We start from the raw sequence: 26539 nt of genomic DNA, 5'->3' as shown, positions 1-26539 counted from the left end.
TATGAATAACATATATATCTGCCACTGATATATATATCTTCAGATCTTTTAAAATTTTATTTTGAGACAGGTTCCTGCTAAGTTGTTTAGGCTGAACTCAAATTTGTTTGTTTTGCCTGTGGTTGGGATTACAGGCATGTTATACCACACCCAGTTGAAAACTAGAATTTTAAATTTCATTATTTCTTGTACTTCTACAGTTCGCTTCCTATAACTTGAACAAAAATCTAGGGTATACCAAGAGAAGTCAACATTCCATTCAACAGAGACAAGTCTGATTTAAATGAGAAAGATTTTAAGGAAATTAGTATATATTTAGTAAATAATCTCAAACTTTATGTACTAACATAGAAGGCAAAGCTAAAATAAATGTATTTTTTCTATATTACTTGGAGATTAATAAAATATCAGGAAGAAGGGCTAAAAAGAATATTTATTCAGTTGGAAGAACTATGCCAAAAGAATAAGATTACAGGCCTGTGACAGGCTTTAAAGCCTACTTCATTTAGTATCTTGATGTTACAGATATAGAAACTGAGCTCTACTAGCTCTTATAAAGACATACAAATTTTAGGCTAGGACTTATGCTCATTATTTAGTGCCTCGTAGTACAATAATTTTACATACTCAATGTTGTTAGCTTTTCAGACAACTTTGGGTCCATAATTTTTAAGGGGTTGCCAGTAAATCATGTAAATGCAAATGCTAGAAACAGCTTCTTCCAATATAATATTAAGTTGAGTTCATAAAGAAGCAAAAATAATTTATATTGATATCCATGTAAGTTATATGAATCATGAGCCTAGAAGTTCTGCATATACTCTCAATAAAGGTAGAGTTAACACAAGTTGCTCAGTTTAATTAGGACACTACTCCAAAATATTTAACTTCCTAAAGATTGCCAATAGTATTGTTTTTAAAACAGGAAAATAGAAAAGAACAAAATATCTAAATTAAGATCTAATGAAAAATTTATGCACATTTATCAGTTAAAATTAAAAATCAAAATAATTTTGTAAAATATTATTTATTTATTATTTTGTAAAATATTATTTATTTATTATGCTCTACCAGTTTAAAATAATTACACTATGGGGCACTAAATAATGAGCACAAGTCCTAGTCTAAAATTTTTATGTCTTTATAAGAGTTAGTTGAGCTCAGTTTCTATATCTCTAATATCAAGATACTAAACTATAAATCCAGCCTTTTTTATTTTTTTAAATTTTGAGACAGGATCTTGCTAAATTGTCCAGGTTGACACTAAACTTGTTATCCTCCTGCCTCAGTTTCCTGAGTAGCTGGGATTATACAGGTGTGTTTCAATGAGCACAGGTTTATAAGAAAATTTGAAGTATATAAAGATGTTCATGACATAAAAAGATGTTTATATTATTAAATGAACAAGATAAGTTACAGTTTAAAGACAAAAGCTAATATTTATTGAGTATTTTATTTCAAACACTATGCTAAGGGATTTATCTGCATTTTAAAATTTAATTCTTAAAATAATACCATGAGGCAAATACTATTATTATCATTCTTTTTTTTTGGCACTGAAGATGGAACCCAGGGGTGATTAACCACTGAGTCACATCCCAAGTCCTTTTTATTTTTTTTATTTTGAGATGGGTCTCGCTAAATTGCTTAGATCCTTGTTAAGTTACTGAGGCTGGCTTTGAACTTGCAATCCTCCTGCCTGAGCCTCCTGAGTTGCAGGGATTATAGGTGTGCAATACTCTACTGGGCTATGACAATCAGTATTATTATTTTTCATATTATGGATGAGATAATTCAGGTTATAGAGGTGAAATAACTTTCTGAAAGTCACATATTTAGGAAGTGATAAAATTGTGATTCATTACCAGGCCCACTGGACTCTAGAACTTGAACTCTTAATTACTGCCTTTCCATTATGACAAAATATTTGAATGCATAGGAAAAAAAAACAGATTGATACTTAGCAAAAATTTAATAGTTTTTTTTATAATTAAGGGCATTTTGTGATACATTTTTTAATACTGAATTTTCTAAATTTTTCAAAGTGAGCATATAAATTACTTTTGCATTTTTATTTTAAAAGTAAAAAACCCATACAACTTATAGTTTGTCCTAGCTATAAAATTGTTACTTACATGTTTAATAATTTCTGGTTTGTTTTATCTTAAGAGGTTTCAAATCTCATTTAAAAATTCAGATTTCAGAGTGGTAATTATACATTTCATAGTTAAGTTATACCTAGCTTCAATAATGGACAAAATTCTGCAAATAGTGAATAATTATAAAGGGATGAGTGCATTCCATTTTAAGAATCATTATAAAAGCATAGGGGAATCTTAGACAAATAAAGACACAAATCCATGTAAAATCCTAAATATATAGCAGAATGTTATAGAAAAATGCAAATAAATGAAAAACTCAAAGTTAAATAGCAAAATATAATATTATCTAATTTCAGTTTTATCAAAATGAAACGTTCTACAATATGGGCTATGTCTTTTACTCATTAAAAAGTAAAAGAAATTCTTTTATTTGAAGTTTCAATATTATGTTTCACTATCATATCAGAACAAATATAAAACAAGCAGGTTGTTATAAAGGAGGAGACAGTAGACAATAATGAATTAGAGCAGAAGTGGGTTACTCAAATGTCTGTGGGATCAGGCATTGAACGTAAATGAGTAAATAATCTAGAGGATCTAAAGAATGCCAACTAAGTATGGGTTTATGTCAGTGCTAGTCCAGCAAAGTTGATCTGAGTTTTAAGGAGCTTCTGAAAAAAAATGTGTCACTTTTACTTGAAATTTATTCCTTCCTTCTTTCCTTTCTTTGTCTTCTCTCTCTGTTACCTCCCACCACCCCTACTCTTTTGCTGGGGATTGAACCCGGGGCCTTGTTCATGCTAGACAACTACTCTACCACTGAGCTACACCAGCCCTGAAATTTCCCAAATTTTAAATGCTTCAAACTAATTTTAAAAATGAGCCCTCCTTACTATATCCTCAACAAAAACTATCTGTGAACAAAAATATTATTATTTAAGAAAGGACTTTGTGTGTTTCCTGTGGAAAATTAGTTGTACTCAAATGTAGAAAGTAGAATCACACTGAAAGTGAGTAGGGCCAGCTAGAAATGTCATGGAAGTTTTTTCTCATTTTGAATCAGAGTAACTGTTCCCTGCCCAAGAATCAGACTAGATTATAGAGCCCAAGTAAACTATTTACAATACGGAAGCATAATACTGATAATCATTTACATAAAGGATCAGATCTTTTGGACTGAAAACATAACAGTAACATTGTCTTTATGGAAAATATATAAAAAAAAGATTCAACATACATCATTTTGACTTACAAGATTTTCAAGAAACATATGCCAGTTTGTTCATTTCTTTACATCACTGCTAGCTAAGTGTGGTTTATGAACCCATTAGGGTTTCTAAGAACCTTTCAGTGGTTTACAAAATCAAAGTTATTTTGCTAATAGTAATAAGACATTATTTGCCTTTTTTGCTATGTTGACATTTGCATTGATAGTATAAAACCAATGGTGAATTGGCAGTTTAATTCAAATCAAGGAAGTGGATCTAATAGTATGAATAGTCATTGTGTTATTCACTGTTGTGTACTAAGAATTTGTTTTAAAAAATCCAGTTTCATTTAACATTGTCCTGAATGAAACAGTAAATATTAACCTAATTATATTAATGCAACTTGATTGTTGAGTGTTACAAAGTAGTAAGTATGAATTAAATACTTCTACTGCATACCAAAGGATGGATGCTGGTTGTCTCAAGAAAAAGCACTTTATGCAACTCTTTAAGTTATAAGCTGAACTAGCCAGTTTTTATATAAACACCATTTTTACTTGAAAGAATTTAAAAAATAACCATTTCAATCATGATTATTAAGATTTAGATGTCTAGTATACATTTTCTTAAAAATGAACAAAGTGAAACTGTCAATCCAAGAAATATTGACAGTATTTTTTTTTTTTCGCCAAAGATAAACGTCTAGCTCCTAAGAAAAAATAAGTCATAGAAAATGTGTATCTGTTACTTTCAGCACTTCTAATACTTTGAAAGTTTTTAGATAAGCTGGGTGGTTATATTAACAAAGATGTTTTCTTGATATAGTAAAATAAAATTCATCAACACTTGGAAGAAATTATACTTTTAAAATGACAGACATGTTAAAAAATTATGCCTGGGTAAAATATCCATTCAAAGTATAAGACAGATCAATGTATTTGAGCATGTTTGCACAAAAGACAACTTATTTTTTTTAAATCAAGAGTATTTTTTATTTATTTTTTTCACTAATTCAATGGTTTCTGATCTTTTTGTTGATTCTATGTATAGAACCATATATTTCTATGTTATTAACAGCTGAACAGACACTAGTATGTCAATGCTGAAAGAATTTAAGATAAAAACAAAGAAAGCTGATGTTTAGTCTTCTCATTTTGTTTAGGCTCTTAAAAATGGTAGAAAATAATTTTGGGGCACAAGTAGGACCTTCATTTAGGCTAGAATTTTAGAAACTAAATGAAATTATCCAGAGACTTGGGAATCTCAGAGTTAGTCAATGCTCTAGTCATATGACATAATCATTTTCATTCAATGGAAAACAGTGACAATAAGGAAGAGTTTTTAAAAAGCAACATTACTAGGAGAAAATACCAGGGAAGATTATGTTGATATTGGATAAATAATGTCATTTTTATGAGTAAAGGAAATCATATTGCCCTTCAGATTCATACATTAAAACCCTCGAATTTAAGAAAGTAATTCATCCAGTGTAATCTATATTTTTTCTCAAAGAACAATAATAGAAACCTGCAAAAAAGTTGTAATTCTGCATTCTGTTTGCATATACAGTTAGACAATGGTGTACTAAGGAACATACTCTTCATACAAAGATATTTCAAAAACATACTTTAAAGTCACCATATGAATTTTAGTTCAAGAATATATTAATACAATTTATATTTTTTTCTCAGAGGAAAGTATCAACTTGCTAGTTAGTCTGGGCACAAAATTCTTTTCCCACTTTTAATGTATAAGAGAATATGTGATTATAAACTACATTTACTTAAAGTTAAATTTCAGTTGTTTAGGGAACAAAAGAATAAAATTAACCTTTAAAAATATTCTCAAGTTTAATAAAGTCTAAAGAGAATAGTAAAATGATTGAAATTTTATAGTTTTTCTTTTATTATTTTTGACCTTAAGCTTCCTAATTTAATTTCTAAATAGAGATGCTGTTGCCCTTCATAATTGAAAATCAGCAGTCACTTAATTTGTGAATTATACTTATTTTAAAAGAGAAGATACCTGTTAGAGAATTATTCTTTCATCATACCTTTTTTTGAAGACTATCATTAATTTAGAACCTGAGTGCTCTATATACTGCTTAAACTTGTTTAAATAGAATCTATATACCATTTCACTTCTTTTGCTTAGGCAATGAAAGACTAAAATCCCCAGTTTGTAGTTAGAAGATTCACTGTCATAAAGCAAGAGGAGTGAAAATCATTCATCATTCAGTCAGATTTTATTTTATTTGTTGGAGAAAATACCATTCTATGAATAATCGTTTAGAATAGAAAATATATTAGACTTTGATAAGTTTACTAGAAGAAAAAAATCAAAACAGCATATTTTATAGAGAGATCTTGCTCTTATAGTAAAAGAAACTTAAAGGATCAAAAAACAATCTATATTGCAGTATGCACATAAAATGTTAATTTAAAATTAATGTTTAATATTATAGTTGAACCAGAGAAATAGGTATGCACATACAAATGAATATAAAGTATTTCAGTTTAACTACTAATCAGTGATAAAAGCAATAGAGGGAAAGATAGGAATTGGTAATTTTGAATCATTACTTGGATATTTAGCCATTTTGATTTCCTTTTTGTGTGTGTGCTGCTGAGGATTGAGTCCAGAGTCTTGTGTATGCTAGGCAGGCATACTATCACTAGCTATATCCCCAGCGCTCTATTTTGAGTTTGTACAGACGTAGTTAAAAGCTTCTGAATTTTATTCACATAATATTCTGTACTGCTTATGATAAATTGTAACATTTAATTATATTTCATTATAATTTGTGGTTGTCTGTTTCATCTGTTTGTAAAGGCAGGAGAATACTTAGCAAAGACTATTTAATAAATTAATCAATCTGCTGGGTAAACAGAGATTGTGGATTTTATAATAGACACAAAGCTCAGAAATGTTAAGCACCTTTCCTAATGTAGTGTGGTTATTAAGTAGAGAAACAAGCCTTTGAATCCAGACTTTTCATTATCAAATCAAGTGCTTTTTAATGCTGATCATTTAAGACCTTCTAGTATTTTTGATGTAAAGAAAATTCATTTGCACATATATTTCTGTATATGACAGACTGTGCATGCTTAATCTGAAACATAGAAAGGGGATTTCTGTGGGGTTTGGCCAATACTGATAGGTTAATTTAAGTATTCTAATAAAGATGAAGAAAAAGCTTGAATTGTATTTCCAATTTTGTCTTGAATATCATTACATGGATATTTTACACATACCTTAGATTAAATACATTTAGAATCAAAATGCACTTCCCCTTTTCTTTAACCCTGAGAAATTGCTGCTTCTCTTTTACCTAGAACAGAGATAAATACTAAAAGATTTATGGTCTTGAATATGACTCAGTGGAGAAAAGAAAAAAAAAAGCATCACTTAAAAAATACCTGATATGTGAAATTAGATTACTGAAGTCACTGAATTAAAACTATTCATGTACTAATGAAGTTTTACCCTGAGAATTCTTGATTGGTGACAGTGCCTTCATAGTGGTCATTATTGCTGAAAATAATTCTTAAAACTTCTACCCAGCACAAATGCTCACGTTTGGTTTTCGTGTATCCTTCACGCTCCTAGTAGAATGCTGCTAGAGAGGCCTTCTTTGATCACTTTACCTAAATGAGGTACTCCTACTATACATTTTTGTTTCTTCTTGCTGTGATTTCAATAAGTATTAAATTATTGTGAAATTATAATTTGTTGTTTCTCCACAAGTATATATTAACATACATTTGAATAAAATACAAACTCCACGAAGACAGAGGCTATTATCTGTTACTGGTATCAAAGCACTGGTAAGAGTACCTACTTTCAACTAAGCAGTCTTATAAGACTTTCTATTGGACAGATTAATTTGACTTTCTTTACTCCTTTTAAAAAACAGTATTCAAATTGGTTTCTTTTCCTGTATTAGTATACTAATTCAGCATTAAAAGTGTATTTTCAAAATTACAGAAAGACAATCATTTTATCTTTAAGGCATAATAGTGTTGGTAAAAATTATCTGAAGGGAATGCAATCTTATTCCTAAAAAAATGCAGTGCTTGGGCTGGGGTTGTGGCTCAGCAGTAGACCACTCGCCTAGCACATGCAAGGGGCTGGGTTCAATCCTCAGCATCACATAAAAATAGTTAAATAAAATAAAGGTATTGTGTCCAACTACAACTAATTTTTTATAAATGCAGTGCTTTATATGAATTCATTATCAGTTTAAGGAAAAAATATGAAGTCTCCTGCTTGCCTAAAGTTTCTCAATCAGCATATTAATTTAATAAATGTCAACTTTTTTATTTTTAGAATTTTACTTTGGTGATTTAGAAATACAAGTAATTTAAAAATTGCTGTAATTGCAAAGTTTAAAAAATGCTCAATAACTACTATGTATAATCAAATTTAGCTAAAACATGTTCTGAAAATATTTATAATTATTGCATGTTATTAAGGAAAAATTATACTGTGGCTGGTTCTGTATTCCCAACATTTAGGTCTTAATACCTGATGAACTAAACTTTTACTTAAATTAGTGGACCTAATTTACTTTTAATAACTTCGACTTAGTAAATAAGTCTAGCTGATACAGTTCAAATTTAATGCAGTCAAATTATAAATTATTTTGTTTTAATAATATTATAACACATATGAGATTTTCTATGCAATTGAGGGTTTGATAACTCATTTTTTTATTCAGATGAAAATGTAGGAGACTGACTCCCAAAGGGCATTAACATTCATTTTATATCTAGAATATTCTGATGGTTTTTCTTCACTGACAATTTACCATCTCAATTTTAAGTGATAAGTTAATATCAGTTATTTTGGACACATGTGTAAAAACAATGATATACAACACTAACACTCTGAAGACTTTGCTGAGAAGGTTGTATCATGTAATGTACAAACTGCACTATCCACATCAAAAACTGTTTGAGATCAGTTTGAGTCAAATGCAATTATAACACTTATAGAACTAATAGAAAAGTTGGAATTGAGGAACACAGTTACATAGGTTCTTAAATGTGATGACAGGAAAAAAAGTCACAGTTTGAAAAAGTAACTGTTAGATCCTTAGGATAAAGATAGTATGTAGCCTGATATCTAACACTATGTTTTATTAAAGAAGATAAAATGTTACTATAAGTCTTTTGATACTAATATTAGATTCATCACAGAGAGAACTTGAATGCAAAAATGACTAACTTATCCAGAGCAGTGACATTTCAGGAGAAAAAAATTACAGCAATAATTAAATTTGCTAACTAATTTATTATACACATAAATATTTGGAAAGCAAATAAACTGTCTCATCTTGCCCCACCCTGATTCAGTGACAGATTATAAAATATAAAGACTAAGAAATTTCCTCCCTTCCCCAAAGGTTGGCATTAAAACTTTCTAATAAATTTAGATTTGTTTTCAAATATTAGGCAGCAACATTCCAAGCTGAATATGTTTGAAAAAATCTGGAATGATACTAGAGCAGGGAGCTACCCCAGCCTGAACAAAAATTTTAAAAATCCCTTTGGTTACAATATTTTGCTAATCTTGCTGTTTACTGGCCCCAAATACATTTATCTTCAGTATAAACAAATATTTTTACATCTATATTGATGAGTATGCTCAAAAAATAACAGATCTAAAATAAAGAAACAGGAGCTACAGAAAGTGATACCCTTAACCGTGATGTTAGAGTAGATATCTTGCATGAAATTTCTATTTCCTACATCTATTGGGCTAATATGACAATTTGTGAAACAATGGGTGGTGACTACATTATATTCCATTTATTTCTCATAGTATCTTACATGCAATCAAAACATGACAAGCAGGGGATGAATATTGGTTAGTTTTCCCAGGTTTCATAGTAAAGCAAGTATAAGGTGCAAAGAAACTATACTTACTTTTGGTGTTGGGCAGGAAGCTGTAGAGAGGCGAGATGTAGCCTGAGCACGAGGCGATTCTGAAGGAGTAGTGCTGAGGGATGCTGTGTCTCGTGGGAGCACCTGAACACCACGAGAAATAATGGAGTCTGGAATCTGCACAAGAGGAAGAATTACAGTTTAATATTCTGAAAATCTGAATAATGTACAAAATCAATACTGACATCTAGTTTAAATTGTTTTTTTTTTTTTTTTGGTACTTGGGATTGGATTCAGTGACACTCAACCACTGAGACACATTACCAGCCTTATTTATTATTTTTTAAAAATATTATTAGTTGTAGCGGGACACAATACCTTTGTTTATTTAGTTTCATGTGGTGCTGGGGTTCAAACCCAATGCCTCACACATGCTAGGTCCTTGCTCTACCACTGAGCCACAACCCCAGCCTCCCAGACCTATTTTGTATTTTATTTAGAGACAGAGTCTCACTGAGTTGCTTAGCATCTTGCTTTCGCTGATGCTGGCTTTGAACTTGCGATTCACCTGTCTCGGCCTCTGAGCCACAGGGATCACAGGCGTGTGCTACCGCGCTACACCCCCATAGTTTAAATTATTTTTGGTATTCTTTGCTGCTCAGGTTTCATGTAGCTGCTGTTACTTATGGTAAGTTATAAATATATCCAAAAGTTTTGGACAGGATAGACTTTCAGATTTAAAATATTTTCTTAACAAATAATATGTCATAAAACATGTACTTGAAAAGCAGTACAGTACCATAAGTAAAAGTAAAGTGCTTATTTTTAAAATATACTAGCCCTGTCATTTAATAGTTTGAAATTTGATGAAAGATACTCAATTCCTAGATATTATTATCCAACATTCTTTACCCTCTCTGCTTATAACTGACCTGTATGGACAGCACTGACAAGATATTTTGTGCTCCCTGACATCCAATTGGATTTAGTCAGTGGGAGGCACTGGCAGGAGAATGAGGCTTAGGAATAAGGAATGGTATTCTTTTCCCCTGGCTCCCTCTCGACCAGGTCAACATAGGTTAGCTGTGTCCCTCAACTCAAAATCACAGTTCCTTTTTGTTTATAGCTCTTTCTCTGGATTCCAATAGATTGTCTGGTTCCCTTAATCACATTAGGACTAGGAGAAATGATTCTAATGTTACTAATTCCATAGTAATCCACAATGCTCAAACCTGTGTAAATACTATAGACCCTTATTAAAAACCTCTTAAGATACCTATTAAGGTATGTTTTCCCAGGATTCTGATAAATATATCATTTGAATCACCCTTTCCTTTATCTGAAAAATGAGGATGATAGTATTTGCTGAATTACTGTGACAGCTAAAATAATGTAGGCAACATTTAGCACGCTGATACAGTAAATATTTAATAAATGTTGGCTATTGTTATTTATACCTATCAATATAGTAAAGACTAAAATAAATGAGTCCTATTCCCAAAATACAAAAACATAATGACAAATAGTACAGAGCATTTCTAATATTATTATTTTAGGGAATGAATTTTTTTTTTTTTTTTTGACTGGGGATTGAACTCAGGGGCACTTGACCACTGAGTCACATCCCCAGCCCTATTTTTGTATTTTATTTAGATACAGGGTCTCACTGAGTTGCTCAGCTCCTCACTTTTGCTGAGGCTGGCTTGAACTCATGATCCTCCTGTCCCAGCCTCCTAAATTACAGGGATTACAGGCATGTGCCACCGCACCCGGCTATGCATATTTTAATTTGTGTTTTTGGATACTAGTAATAGCTATGGGTCTACTAACCTAAGAATGGGAACTAGAGCAGTTTCAAGTTATGTACACAAACTTTTATTTTATTTTATCTTGTTTTTTTGTGGCCCTGGGGATTGATCCCAGTGGCCTCACACATGCTAGGCAAGTGCTCTGCCACTGAGCTACATCTCTAGTTCTGTGTATAAGACTTTGAAACACATATCATAAAGGAGGCTTTGAATCATGCAAGCTATAAGATTATGGGTAATTCAATGTCTATCCCTGAGAACTCATTCCTTTGGTGCATATTAAATAACTGGGATTATTTTAAGACAGAGGATTAAAGAAAAGAAAATTGAATTTTCTTCTGTAACATAGTTTGGTCCCAATATCAATTAGAGATTAGAGGCTTGTTCTGTAAATGGGAAGAAAAATGGTCAGAGGTCTGACTATTTTTTGGCTTTTTTTCCCCAGCTACACATAAATAAACTAACAGTTATTCAAGTCTTGTTATTTTAAGCAATTATTCAAGGGCTCTTAAAGTCACTTGGGACTAAAGAAATGACAAGAAATCTTCCCCCGTAGAGGGCCCTAAAGAGGGGGATAAAACTGGTGATTGTTGAAATGGACAAGTGGCCACCTGAATAACTGATTCAGTGTTCATCACAACTGATAGATCCTGCTGTAGCTATGTCCAACTATACAGGCCTCCCCCTTGTCTGTGTCCTCTTTTCTATAATCCATTACTTACTGTGTTACTTTCTGAAATAGTTGTATATGGACACAATACCTTTATTTTATTTGTTTTTATTTTTATGTGGTGCCAGGGATCAAACCCAGTGCCTCACACATGCTAGGCAAGTGCTCTGCCACTGAGCCACAACCCCGGCCCCACTTTCTGAAATTCTAAATCTGTCCTGTACTTTGTTTAATGAGCACCTGTAACTTTCTTGTCCCCTACTTGTGGGTACCCAATACCTTATCTATGTGAACTTTTTTTGTTTTTGTTGTTTTAAAAAGCCTCTTTATTTCTTTTTCAAAATCTGTCTTACAAGATACTTTCTTTTCTGTTTCTTTATTAAAGGGGATATCTGACACATTGGTGGTTTTCTGTTTAAAAAAAAATAAAAGATCTCTATAGACCTTAGCTTTGACTCTTGCTCTAAACAACAGATAAGCATCTAACAAAGAGTTCTAAAAAAAAGCATCAGGCAGACATTTTATTAACAAAAGTTTTGAAAACTCAAAGGAGGCTTTCCCAGGTGCTCTTTGGTCTACTCATTGGAGGGATACCTTTGATTAACCTGTTTAAAAGGGATTTCCATTTGTAAGGGTGTCTCCCTCTGTTGGTTGCTCTTAAACTGGGAAAGGACATTAACTTAAGTGTGGAGAGTGGTGATTTGGATCATGGTCTCTCCTGTCTATGCCTGTGCTTGTGGTGGGAACTTTCTGTGCAAAGATGCAGGACAGATTGCCCAGTTGCTATGGTGATGCCCTGGCTGAGAAAATTCTGTGCAAAGCATGGAACTATATCAGTCTTGAACTTGAGTGCTGGGGATAGAGAATTCGGGGCATAACAAGATAACCACAATGTCTCCCAAATGCTGTGACCTTCAAGTTTGTCTGCTTTGCAGAAGCTTTCCCACAAATAACCTTTTGATGATAAATCATATATAATGAATGGGTTGTACTAGCTCTGGATCACTGTTCCTCTATCAGAGTTCTGTGTCCCTAGTTCCAGTTTTCTCTAAGTGTTTATTTGTCTTTCCTAATCCCCCATTGCTCCTTGCTGGTTTCTAGGGTTTGACCATGCAAGTCTTGACACTTAAATTTGCATAATAAGCCTCACCTTTAAAATTTTGCTTTCACTGGGCCTAGCCTATACCCTTCTCAATGATGTTTAGGCTAAACTCTGTGTCTTTAAGATGTAAATTTTCTCCTTTGTTTCAAATAAATCATAACTTTGCAAGGTCAGAGTTAAGATTAAGGATTATATAGGATTATGGTAACCATATTGACAGATTAAAAAATCTAACAAATGGTATAATTTTGCTTTTTATCTATATTTTTATGTATGTTTGTATACATGTGTGTAGTGTATGTTGTGTCTACATGGTTCCAAATCATTTTATAAATGAGTATTCATAAATAAAAAAAATGGATCCAAAGATTTTTTAGTTCATGTGAATTAAATAATTGGCAAATAATTTAAATTTGTTGGTAAGATTGTGAGAAATAGAAAGTCCAGTGGTCCATTTTCATACTACAGTATTTAACCTTAAATGTAAAGTTACTGGGGCTATAAGATAAACAGTTGGAAGAGAAACAGAGCAGAGTGGAAGGTTACCCACAATTAATTCACACAGTGCACAAGAGCCTGCCTGCCTATGTAGCAGATTCAAAGTTCTTGCACCTAAACAGCCCCTTGACTAACAGGATGGGGGTGGGGGAGAGGATAATCAAATGAGAAAGTAAGAACTGTCTAAAGTGCCAAAATGTACTCACCCCAGGAAAGTCTTCCTACCACAATGTACAAAGAGAGGTGGAAACAACTAAAAGTACATTTCTTTAAATAACCTAAGAGGAAATAGTAAAACCTTTGGAGATCCTGCACACTGTAGTAAAGTACTCAGCCAGTGAAGAATCAGATGTGGGACCATGCACACTGGAGATAAAATACTACTTGTAAAACACTCTGGATGTGCCTGTTCACCAGACACCTGATCTTGCAATTAAATTAATTAATTAAAGTCTTGCTTCCACTGAACTTCATGTCTCTGAGTCCATTATTTGGATTTGGGCAGTTCAGCATGTTTCACACAAGACACAAAAGTAAAGATGTCTTTAAAATTACTAATATAAACTTTTTTTCTTTTTCTACCTAGGTTATAAACCAGTTGGAACTGTATTTGTCCCTGTTAAGATGTTTAAAGTACAGTGACTATTGCTTTTTGGGTTTTTCTTTGTAGGAAAAAGTGGCTTAAAATGTTAAATATGCTTGTTGGCTATCTTAGTTTTTATGGGTAATCTAAAAATAGCTGTTTAAAATGGGTAAATTAGGTTTGACATAAATGAGATGAACATTTTCAAATGTATTTGCTAGAGAGGACATTTGAGACATATCTAAGTTAACATATTAAGACATCAACTGCTAAATATAAAGTCAAGTTCTCTTGGCTTCTTAAATTCTATAAGACAATATATATTTGGGTCTATTAATGAATATGTTTTTACAAATTTTTGGTTTATGGAAAAACAGATTAAATTACTGTGTCATTGGTTTTTTCACTAAAAAGCAAGGTTATTTTTTATTTTCTTTAGTTGTACATGGACACAATATCTTTATTTATTTATTTCTATGTGGTGCTGAGGATCACACTTAGTGTCTCACCTGTGCAAGGCAAGCGCTCTACCACTGAGCTGTGGCCCCAGTCCAAAAGCAAGGTTATTAAGAGTTAAAATTCTAATAAAATATAAAGAATATAAAATTTTAAGTTGTATTTTGATTAAAATACCATAAAAAGCATAAATAATTCTATATTATTGAGAAAAAGGAGTAATTACAATTTCAAATTATTAAGTAATTATTAAGTAGTTCAGACATTTCTTGAAGGTGAGACCTGGACTGGTAGCACAGGTAATGAATGATTGAGTCAGGGAGATGGGGGCTAATTCAAAAGGAAATAAAATGCTAATACCTCTAAAACACTTCCCTTCTCCCAAACAGCTGACAAGGTTTCCTGCCTCCAGGGCATTGTTCTGCCCAGCAAGGAAGTGTTAATGAATACCCACAAGGACATTCCTTTCTCACCTTTCATCATTCACACCTTTTGGTAGACAGAGTGGTAGAAGGGGGCATAGGAAGAAAGGAAACCTGAAATTTATAAAAGGGGCAAGACACCCCCAACTACCAGAAGTCTCTTTCTCTTTCTCTCAGCTCAGTCCCTTATTTTACTTATTTTATTTTTTTGGGTACCTGGGATTGAAGTCAGGGGCAGAAGGCCACTAAGCCACATCTCTAGCCCAATTCTGTATTTTATCTAGAGACAGGGTCTCACTGAATTGCTTAGCACCTTGAATCTGCTGAGGCTGGCTTTGAACTCTGGATCCTCCTGCCTCAGGCTCCCAAGCCACTAGGATTATAGGTGGACATCCTGATTTTCAAGACCTGTTTCAAAGGTTGTTTTAATTTATAAACTTAAAAATGGGAGTTCATAACCCACTTGAATCAAATGTATGAAATATGATATGTCAAGAGCTTTAGGATCTGACTTCCTTAATAAGACTCTTAAAGCACAAGAAGTAAAATCAAGAATCAATAAATGGGATGGGGTCTTCTGAGCAAAGGAAATGATCAATGATGTAAAGAGATACCTATAGAAAGGGAGAAAAATCAGCCTATTCAAGAAATGGGCTAAGGAGGTGAATAGATACTTTTCAGAAATATGAGTGGTCAATGAATATATGAAAAAATGTTCAACATCTCTAGCAATTAGAGAAATGCAAATAAATCAAAACTACTCTAAGATTTTATCTCACCCCAGTCAGAATGGCAATTATAAAGAATACAAACAACAATAAATGGTGGCAAGGATGTGGGGAAAAAATATACTCATACATTGCTAGTGGGAATAAAAATTGGTACAACCATTATGGAAAGTAGTATGGAAATTCCTCAGAAAACTTGGAATGGAACCACTATTTGACCCAGCTATCCCACTCCTAGGTTTATACACAAAGGACTTAAAATCAGCATAGTACAGTGATGCAGCCATATCAATGTTTTAGCAGCTCAATTCACAATACTTAAACTATGGAACCAACCTAGGTACCCTTTATTACTCAGCCTAAAAGTAGAACAAAATTATGGCATTTGCAGGTAAATGGATGGAACTAGAGAATATCACGCTAAGTGAAATAAGCCAATCCCAAAAGACCAGAAGCCAAATGTGTTCTCTAATATATGGATGCTAATTCCCAATTGGAGAGCTAGGGAAGAAGAGAGTTACTTTAGATTAGGTAGAGAGGAGTGGAGGGAGGATAGGGGATATGGCGGTAGGAAAGATAGATAGTAGAATAAATCAGACATTATTACCCTATGTACTCATATAACTATATAACTGGTATGATTCTACATCATGTACAACCAGAAAAATGAGAAACTATACTCCATTATATATGATGTATTAAAGTGCATTCTATTGTCATGTATAACTAATTAAAACAAATAAAAAAAAGGCAGAAAAGAATTATGTAGAAGAAAGATATGTACTACAGTCATAGTTATGAAGATATATTTCAGTAAGGAAAATTAAAAGAACAAAGAAATGTTTTCTATGGTAAAGTAAGATTTTTGTCCTAAAGTCTAAAATAGAAAAGAACGGACAAGACTAAGGATATAAACAATTGTAGAATGTCCAATAAGTCAGAGAAGGTTTAAGGAAGAAAATTTTAGGAAATTTGCATTTGTGATTAAGTTGACTATAATTAAGTTATTGAAAGATTTTTCTAAGGTCAAAATTTAATGTACTAATATGAAACTAGAATCTAATAATCTACGTTTAAAGCAACAATGTTTTCTATAAACATTAATATGATTTATTTTATTTTATTTTATTTTTTGGTACTGGAGATTGAACTCAGGGCACACAAGTACATCCCCAGCATTATTTTGTATTTTATTTAGAGACACGCTCATGCCATTGCTGAGGCTAGCTTTGAACTTGCAATCCTCCTGCCTCAGCCTCAAGTTATTATGATATATTTGCTACTCTAAATATCTGACTAGAGATGTATATACATCTAAGGTCTAAATATACCATGTCTGAGCTTTGCCTAACTATTATAATACAAGAGGTTGTAAAGTTAAGATACGTAGGTTTAATAAATGGTAACTGATAAATGCTCTCCTTTGTACAATATGAGGCATTTTTTTATTATATATTTGCTATGCACTTACAATTACCTTATTTCCTAAGCTTATAAAGGTCTAGAGTTATTGATTTTTGTAAGTGCTATTAATCTACACAAACCTGACACTTCTATGTGGCTGTGATGTTAATTATTACTGGCTTCTCTGTATGTTAAACTTATTTGTGCTCCCCGAGTATACAAGTATTCTACAATGCAAAGCTTAGGAAAATATCATGCTACTTTGCTCCAAACTAAAACTGTAGGGACACCCTTTTCCAGGTTTAAGTTGGTTTAACAGTGGTCCAGCTTATGCTTTAAATATAGCCATTACTGCTCTGCCACTAGGACTTATTTTTTTTTAAATGCTTTTCAGACTATCTTATTTTTTTAATAGCTTTATTCTATTCATTTATTTTTATGTGATGCTGAGGATTGAACCCAGGGCCTCATACATGCTAGGCAAGTGCTCTACCTCTGAGCCACAACCCCAGCCTCACCGCGACTTATTTTTAAAGGGACATGTTTCTTCCTCTTCCTTTCTCCCTTCCCTTCCATAATCTTGGGGGAAACAGGTTACCTTTCTTTCCTAGCATAGGCAGAGTTATCTGCCTATGTACCAAAATAAATAAATAAATAAATAAATAAATAAATAAAATAAAATAAAATAAACCATATTAATGTTTTAAGAAAATATTGTTGCTGTCCTTGAGCACACACCCACCACAGAAATGAAATAATTCAGACTTTAGAGATGGCACCAGAGGATCTCAGAAATAACTCTCTCCCAAAGTAATTCAGACTTTAGAGATGGCATCAGAAAATCTCAGAAATAACTCTCTCCAAAAGTAACAAGTGAATTATAACCCAGGACAGGGAATACATGGAATGTGGCCTTTGAATAACATCTTTAAAAACCCTTGTTCCTCAATTTGCAGTCCCACCAACAATGTATGAGTGTACTCTTTTCCCAACACTCTCGCCAACGTTTATTGTTACCTGTATTCTTGACAGTTATCATTCTGACTGGAGTGAGATGAAATCGAAGTATAGTTTTAACTTGCATTTCTCTAATTGCTAGAGATGTTGAACATTTTTTCATATGTTTGTTGATTGATTGTATATCATCTTCTGAAAAGTGTTGTTCAGTTTCTTTGCCCATGTATTGATTCAGTTGTTTTCATAGTGTTTTTTTTTAATATTTATTTTTCAATTGTAGTTGGATACAACACCTTTATTTTACTTATTTATTTTTATGTGGTGCTGAGGATGGAACCCAGGGCCTTGCACATGCTAGGCGGGCGTGCCCTCTACTGGTGAGCCACAATTCCAACTCCAGTGTTAAGCTTTTTTGAGTTTTTTTTTTTGTGTGGAGATTCCTCAAAAATGGAATGGAAACACATTTTTGACCCAGTTATCCCACTTCTCAGCATATATTTAAGGATTTAAAATCAGCATACTACAGTGACACAGCCAAATCAATGTTTATTCACACCCCAGTGTAAAGACTGAGATGATTTTATGATTATACCCTCCCCCACAACAGGTATAGTAAAAAACCAAGCCGCACAATCCACAATAGCTAAGCTATGGAGCCAAACTAAGTGCCCTTCAACAGATGAATGGATAAAAAAAATTGTGGTATAAATACACAATGGAATATTACTCAGCCATAAGGAAGAATAACTTTATGACATTTGCAGTAAATGGATGGATCTGGAGACCATTATGCTAAATGAAATAAGCCAATACCAAAAAAAAAAAAATTTGAAAGTTTTCTGTGATATGTAGGAGCTAAACCACAATATTGGGGGTGGGGATAGAAGTTCAGAGGATTAAAGGGGAATGAAGGGAAGGGAATGGGTATAGGAATAGGAAAGATAGTAGAATGAATCTAACATAATTGTCCTGTGTATACATATGAAGATACCTAAGTGAATTCCACCATCATGTACACTCACAAGAATGGGGTTCTCATTAGAATACGATATATCCCATGATTATATAATTTTATCATAATGGATTCTACTGTCATGTATGATTAGAAAGAATAAAAAAAAAAACCTACCTAGAGTGCATATTACTCAGAACTCTGTCATCAGAGTGCCCTAGAATCATGACTATAGAATAAAAGAGCTTTACCGTAAACAAAAAACAACAACAAAAAATCTTGTTCCCCTGGATGGGCAGAGTCTGTGTTTCTCCTTTGCTAGCAATGCATTAAAACTTCTTCTTATTCTTCTTTTTAATCAAAACTATGTCCTTATTTCTGAATTGGCATCAGGAACAAGGACCATGCTTTTGGTAACATTTGTGTACTCTTAATTATATTAGAACTATCATCTTTGAGCAAAAATAATTAGCTGTGTCCAAATGTATGGCATTCCAAACTGGGCCACTGTGATAAACAAAAAGATTGGACATTAGTCACCTAGGGAGTACATCTGTAAACAGTGTATTCTATTTTATTTTTAAAACATTTAATTTATTCTTAAAAGACAAATTAAGTTGGAATATATTTGCCATTCAATTCTTTGCAGTTGGATAAAAGTAACCTGATATTGACAAGTTAATATGAAAAACCATCTCAGTCTTTACACTGGGGTGTGAATTTATATGTATTTTTGAAAAGATAATAAGAGCCTGACTAATTTAAATGTTGGCAATGTAAACCATAAAAACCTTTTGCCAATTTTCCACAAGGAAAGGAAAGGAAATTGAAAGATCTTTTTGTCTTTTTGTTTGATGAATCTTTCAGATGTGATATTATTATGTTAACTGTTCTTAAAATAGACTCCAAAAAACAATACATGAGAACTCTGCTTCCTTATACTCCTAAAGTGAATTTAGAAAGGGGCAAGGATTAACTTCAGACATAAAAACTTTAGCTCAGATTTTTTTCAAAAGGTCCATCTTACTTGGGACAAGGCTGTGCCGCTTGCCCTGCTCCATGTTAGGCTTTAACGTATTAATTTTAATTAAGCCCATCATTTAAAGTTCTGTTCAAATGTATAAATTTTTATCATAAAGATTACTATGATCATACCCTCCCCCACAACAGGTATAGTACAAAACCAAGTAGGTGTTTGGGTAAATTATAAAAGGTATTAAAAAGTTTTTTAAAAAATAGAATTTGTAAAAGATTTTTATGTGTGATTGAACTGACAAATTGTCTACCTAGTATTGTCAGTATTATTAATTAAAAAAAATCTAGTTAGGTATGTAAAAATTTCTCACTGTGGTTTTATTTTCACTTTTCCTGATTGTTAATGAGATTAAGCACCTTTTATACATTTAATGAGAATTTAGATTTAGATTAGATTTGGATTTATGTGTTTTTGTAGAACTGAAGAGATATCAAAGGTACACAAATATCATAAAAGTTTGGTTTCTTGGTTCAGAGCTATCATACAAACTGAATGTCTTCATTCTTATTAATTTTATTTTGTATTTTCCTTGTAAAGCTTTATAATTGTTCCCTGCTAGCAGTTTGCAGACATGCAACTTCTAACAGAGTAATCTGAGTTAATTTGAGATAATAAGCCATTACTTACAGGACACCTAAGATATAATACTATGACATTACTTACAGGACACCTAGGATATAACACTATAACTGACTCCCAATACTAATACTGACCCCAGTTAAATGGAAGTATAACTAAAATTACAAAAGTTAAAATTAAAACTGTCTAATCCCACGTCAAGTCTGGTAGAAATGGTCATTTGGATATTTAACATTTGAGAAGTGAAGCCCCTAACTAAAGAAAATAAAAGGGCTAAGGAATAAAATGGCCATTAATTTGTCTTTTGCTCTCCAAGGTCAGTCAGGACCCAGGGAATTATAGAAGCCCTTTAAGGGACTTGCAACTCCAGTTACCGGACTCCTGATTATGGGGATAGTGAGAACACTAGAGAACAGAAAGCCAACCCATACTCAGTAAAAAGGAGGGTCATTGAACAGGGAAATGTACCTCGTACCAAGGGAAGCCACATGTGGTCAGCAAGATCTTGACCTACCCTGGTAAAGGATAAGAATGAGGAGCTAGACTCCTCAAATACTCTTAACCACCACCCCTGAGGCATCTCAGCTGATCTTAATAGTAGAAAGAAAAGAGGTTAATTTTTGGCCAATAGAGGGTTCATCTACTTGGTCTATTTGTGTATGTGTGTGGTATTTGGGGTTGAATTCAGGGTACTCTACCACTGAACTACATCCTCAGTCTTTTTTATTTTTTATTTTTGAAACAGGGTCTCATTCAGTTACTTAGCCTTGAACTTGGCCTCAGCCTGGTGAGTTGCAGAGATTATAGGTGTATGCTCCCTACCTGTGATAACCACCCTTCTACTCAACTCCTATAAGATTAACTTTTTTTTTAAAGATTCCACATATGAATGAGATAACATAGTATTTATCTTTCTGTGCCTGGTTTATCACTTAACACAGTGATCTCCAGTTTCACTCACATCAATGTGAATGACAGTATTTCATTCTTTTTATGGCTAACAGTCTAAATAGATATTCTCAAGTTGAAAATTATAACTAAAAGGAAAAATCCACTATAGAGATTCACTAGCAGATAAATAATTAGTGAAGCTGAAGATAAGTCAATTGAAATTATCTAGTCTGAGAAGCAAAAAGGGAAAATTAGAAAAAAGAAAAGAAAAAAGTGAGCTATATATGTTAGGTCGGTGGCAGCGACTTGGTGGCAACTTAGTGGCAACTTAGAACAAAGCAGCCCGCGCTGCTTTGAACATCAATCAGATGCTGGCTGAAACGCCTGTCAATCAGCCAGATCTCCTGACTAACGCCTGTCAATCAGCAGGACCCCCTGGCCAATCCTTGAGTTCAGCCAACTCCCCTGACCAATTCCAAGGGGGCAAGGGACCCTAGAGACACCTTTTCCTGTCCCAAGCCCCTCCCTTCCTGCTGTAAGCCCCATAAAAGTCCAGTCCAGTCGAGCTTCCACTCGGTTTCTCCTCAGACCCTTCCCCTGTCCCCTCTGTGGGTCTGATAGAGTTCCGCCCGGGAGTGATATCTCAATAAAGCCTGTTCAGCGGCCCTTTTAAATCTGCCAACTTTGGTTGCTGCCTGCCCAGCCTGATTTGACAATATATATATACAATGGAGTTTTACTCAGCTAAAAAAAAGAATGAAATAATTTGCTGGTAAATGGATAAAACTTGAGAGAAAACATAATGCTAAGTGACATAAGCCAGATTCAAAAAGTCAAGGGTTGAATATTTTTTCTCATATGTGAAAGTTAGAAAGACAATAGGAGGGGCTGGGGATGTGGCTCAAGTGGTAGTGCACTCGCCTAGTATGTGTGAGGCACTGGGTTCGATTCTCAGCACCACATAAATGTAAAATAAAGATATTAAAAAAGATATGTTATTTAAAAAAAGAAAGACAATTGGAATAAAAAAGGGATCAAGAAAGGAGAAAGGAGAAGGGAGAAGAGAAGTGCAAGTGAACTAAGAGGGAGGAAGGAGGAAAGGAAAAAGGGAGGCTCTGGAAATGAAATTAATCAAATCATGCTGTGTGTATGTAAAAATACATTACTACAAATCCCACTTTTATGTATAATTACAATGTACCAATTTAAGAAAAATGAAAGGGAGACTAGTGGAGCAAAGATCAGGAAGAGGGAAGAGTGGAAGAAAAGGGAAAAACTGGGCAACAAAATTGGTTAAATTATGTTATATGTATGCATCAATATATTATAATGAATCCAACTATTATATATAATTGTAATGCACAAGTAAAAACATTAAATTTGGGAGTCTAATGTGAATTTCTTGTAGATAACATATAGTTAAATCATGTTTTCTTTAAACTATACAGCCCATTTTTTAATTGGGTAGTTTAATTGATTTATACTTAATGTAATTATATCAACAGATTTTTTTTGCATTTTGTCTTTTTTTTCTATATGTCATCTTTTTTTTCTCATTTCCTCAATTGGTTCCTTTTTTATCATACATAACTTTTACTATACTATTCTGATTTCTCTCATTTCTTTTACTAAGGAGTTTTTAGTTATTTGGTTAGTGATTTTCCTTGGAATTAATTAACATCTTAGTTTATAGCAATCTAGTTTGAATTAGTTTTATTATTATGTAAAAATTTTGCTGTTTCCTCTGTTTATGTTCTTTTCACAAATTACATATTTGTATGTGGGTACCTGTATCACCATAGATTTATAATTGTTTTATGTTGCTTTTTTAAAAAATTATATTTACCTACATAGAGTACTTTAACTTTGTAGAGTTCTTTATTTATTCATATGAATTTCAATCACTATACAATAGCCTTTCATTTCAACTTTATAGACTCCCTTTAAGATTTCTTATAAGACAGATCCAGCAGCAATAAACTTAGTGTTTATTTGGGTCAATTAGGGCATTTTGAAGTATTTATAAGCGCACATATATGTTTTTTTTGTTCTATCAATGATGATTGTGGAATTTTAAAATTTTAAATTGAGTACCAGTCACTTTTCTAAACATTTTACATACATCAAATATTTACATTCACCTTCATTTTGCCCGTGAGAAAATTGAAGGTGAAAGAAATTATAGTATTTCATGAAACAGTATCCAAAAGAGACCTAGAGAGGCTATAGTAATATCAGACAAAACAGACTTGAAGATCAAAATTATACAGGGAGAAAGAAAATTATTACATGGTGATAAAATATCAGTTAATCAAGAATTGGATAACAAATATATAAGAAGCAAAACCTGACAGCACTGAAGAAAGAAAAGTTCAACAATATGATAAGAGACTTCACCATCCTACTTTCAACAATGCTTAAGATAGTTATCAAGACGATCAACAAGCAAAATAGAAGATTTAGACAACAGTATAAACCAACTAGCCCTATATTAACCATATGTAGAACAATTCTCCCAATAACAGCAAAAAAAATTTTTTTTCTCAAATGAATAATAAGCATTCTCCAAAATATACCTTATAATACTGTACAAACTGTACAAAGAAAGTTTAAAAAGATTTAAATCTTATAATGCATATAATGAAATAAAATTAAAAGTTGATAAGTATTCTTTAAGGAGCAATGGGCAAAGAAGAAACCACAGGGTAAATTAGAAAATAATTTGAGATGAATGAAAATGATAACAAACCAAAATTCATGGAATACAAAAAAAATCAGTGTTCAGGGAGAAATTAGTGGCTATAAATATCTATTTTAAAAATTTAAATTCAATACCTTTTTACTTTAAGGAACTATGAAAAACCCACGAAGCAATATTAAGAGGAAAGTAAATGATTCAAGTGAATATAAATGAAACACAGAACAGAAAAGTGTTGAAAGTTTCAACAAATCAGAGTTGGTTCATTAAATAGACCAGTAAAATCTCTGCACAGACTGATCAAAAAAATAAGAGAAGACTCAACTTATAAAAATCAGAAATGAAAGCGTGGGGGGGGGCACTGCTATTGATCTTATAGGAATAAAATGATTATAAGAGAATATTATGAAAAATTGCATGCCAACAAATTGGATAACCTGGATAAAATAGATAAAATTTTAGAAGTACAGAAACTATCTAAACTGATTCAAAAAGAAGTAGAAAATATGAATAAAAGTATAAGTAGTAAAGAAATTGAATCAGAAATAAAAAATATTTCTAACAAGGAAAAATTCAGGACCAGATGGCTTCTTTAAAATTCTACCAAATGTTTAAAGAAGAATGAACACAAATCCTTCAACTCTTTCACAGAATAAAAAAGGAGGGATCATTTACTGATCCATTTCATGGACCAGTATTCTTCATGACACTAAAGACAAATAAAAACACAGAAAAAGAAAACTGTAGACCAATATCCTTTATGAATAAATTTGCAAAAATCTTCAACAAAATAGTGGGAAATTAGATCTAATGGGATATTAAAAGTATTGTACATCCAGACCAACTTTGATTTATTTCAGAAATGCAAGGAAGGCTCAACGTAAAAAAATAATGTCACATCACATTAATAAAATGAATTTAAAAAACCCTCAAATGAAAACCTCTCACAAAACACACTCAGAAAATTAGGAATAGAAGGAAACTTCTTCATCTTGATAAAGCATCTATAAAAAAGCATAGACAACATCCTACTTAATGAGTGAAGACTGAAAGCTTTCCCATAAGTTCAGGAAAAGGATTTCTGCTCTCCTCACTTCTATTCAACATTGTACTGGAAGTTCTAGCAATGGTGATTCCACCCCCACCCAACCCCAGTACAGGAGATGGAACCCAGGACCTTGCATATGCAAGCAAGTGCCCTAACACTGACCTATACCCCTCAGCTCTTCTTATTTTATTTTCAGACAGGATCTGGCTAAGTTGTCCAGGCTAGCCTCAAATTTGTAATCCTCCTGCCTCAGCATCCTGAGCAGCTGGGATACCATGCATGCGACATCAGATTTGGTTTAGACATGGAATTTTGAAAAGAAAAATAAATAAAAGGCATCTAAATTACAAAGGAAGAAGTAAAAACACCTATATTCATAGAGACATGATTATATATGTAAAATACTGAAGATTTCACAAGATGAATGGATAAACAAATTAGAGCTAATAAATAAATTCAACAAGGTTGCAGGATAAACAAAGAACACATAAAAATCAGTTATATTTCTATATACCAACACTGAAAAATTCAAAGAAAAAATTAAAACTATTTCATTTATAACAGCATCAAAGAGAATTAATACCCACAATAAATTTAACAAAGGGGGCGCAAGACTTATACATTAAAAATTACAAAACATGGAGAGGGAGAAGATGGCGGCGAGGGGAGTGCATTGCCCCCGTGTGCCGCGTCACTGTGCGGGAGAATGACGAGTCAGGACGGCTAAAGGCTATCTTGTTAGGAATTTCCAGCAAAAGTGGGGTGCTCTGGAACCTGGAGGAAGGATTTCCATCGCACGAGGATTGGCTACGGGGGCTCAAATGCGAGAGATTTGTCCGCACGGAGGATCACGCTGCTTGTTCGGCAAATCGCCCCGCGGCTAGAGTCTGTGGCACGCGCTGGGAAATGAAGAGATAGCGATGCAGGGATACAGCGCTGCAGTTTCTGCGGGCTTCTGCCAGCTGTGCAAGCACCGTACTCAGTGCTGAATTCTGGGTTTGAGACGGGGGAAGGAAGCGGTCCAATTCGGTTCTCCACACTGGTCAGACCACAGAGGAGGCCAGCGGCCACCATCTTGGAGAGCTGACGTCACCATCCCTGTTTTCTACTGATCGCAGCTCATTCAGCCATAGAACAGGTAATTTCAGGCTGCTATTCGCCTGCGGCTTGCAGACAAATTACTCAGGCTCAGTGCTAAATAACCCGCGGAAACTGCTTCTTGGATCCTGCTCTTATCAGAGCATGCACCGAGCACAGAGCGGTCGAGTTCCGGCTCCCGGTACTGCTCTGGCCCAGGGCTAAGGAGCCCGCGGAAACTGCTTGTCGGTCTGGGTCCTGCTGAGTACTGTGGAGGTAAATACCAACCGAGCCTTCGTGGGCAGTGGCAACGGGACTGAGACAGGGCCTGTGAGGGCCGGTCAGGACTCACCCGTTGCTTTGGTCACCTGGCAAAGGGAATGAAATGCTGCCATTCGCATAGGATACCAACATGGCAGAGATCTGATGTCA

General features: G+C 33.4%; 1 protein-coding gene across 19 annotated transcripts in view; it reads right to left on the bottom strand.

Moving 5' to 3' along the window:
• The window catches only part of Gphn (gephyrin), a 625252-nt gene that overhangs the window by 229325 nt on the left and 369388 nt on the right, over window positions 1-26539 (bottom strand). For all 19 annotated transcript variants that reach the window (XR_007345755.1, XM_048798536.1, XM_048798535.1 and 16 more), the window contains one exon: window positions 9241-9375. Coding sequence is in view for 18 of the 19 variants with exons in the window: in XM_048798536.1 (XP_048654493.1) it covers window positions 9241-9375 (135 nt within the window). In the remaining variant the exon portion in view is untranslated. The remainder of the gene's footprint in view (window positions 1-9240; window positions 9376-26539) is intronic.

This window comes from Marmota marmota, unplaced genomic scaffold (assembly GCF_001458135.2).
Source record: "Marmota marmota marmota unplaced genomic scaffold, marMar, whole genome shotgun sequence".
NCBI lineage: Eukaryota > Metazoa > Chordata > Mammalia > Rodentia > Sciuridae > Marmota > Marmota marmota.
Note: the sequence above shows the minus strand (reverse complement) of the source record. Positions and strands in the feature narration are given on the sequence as shown.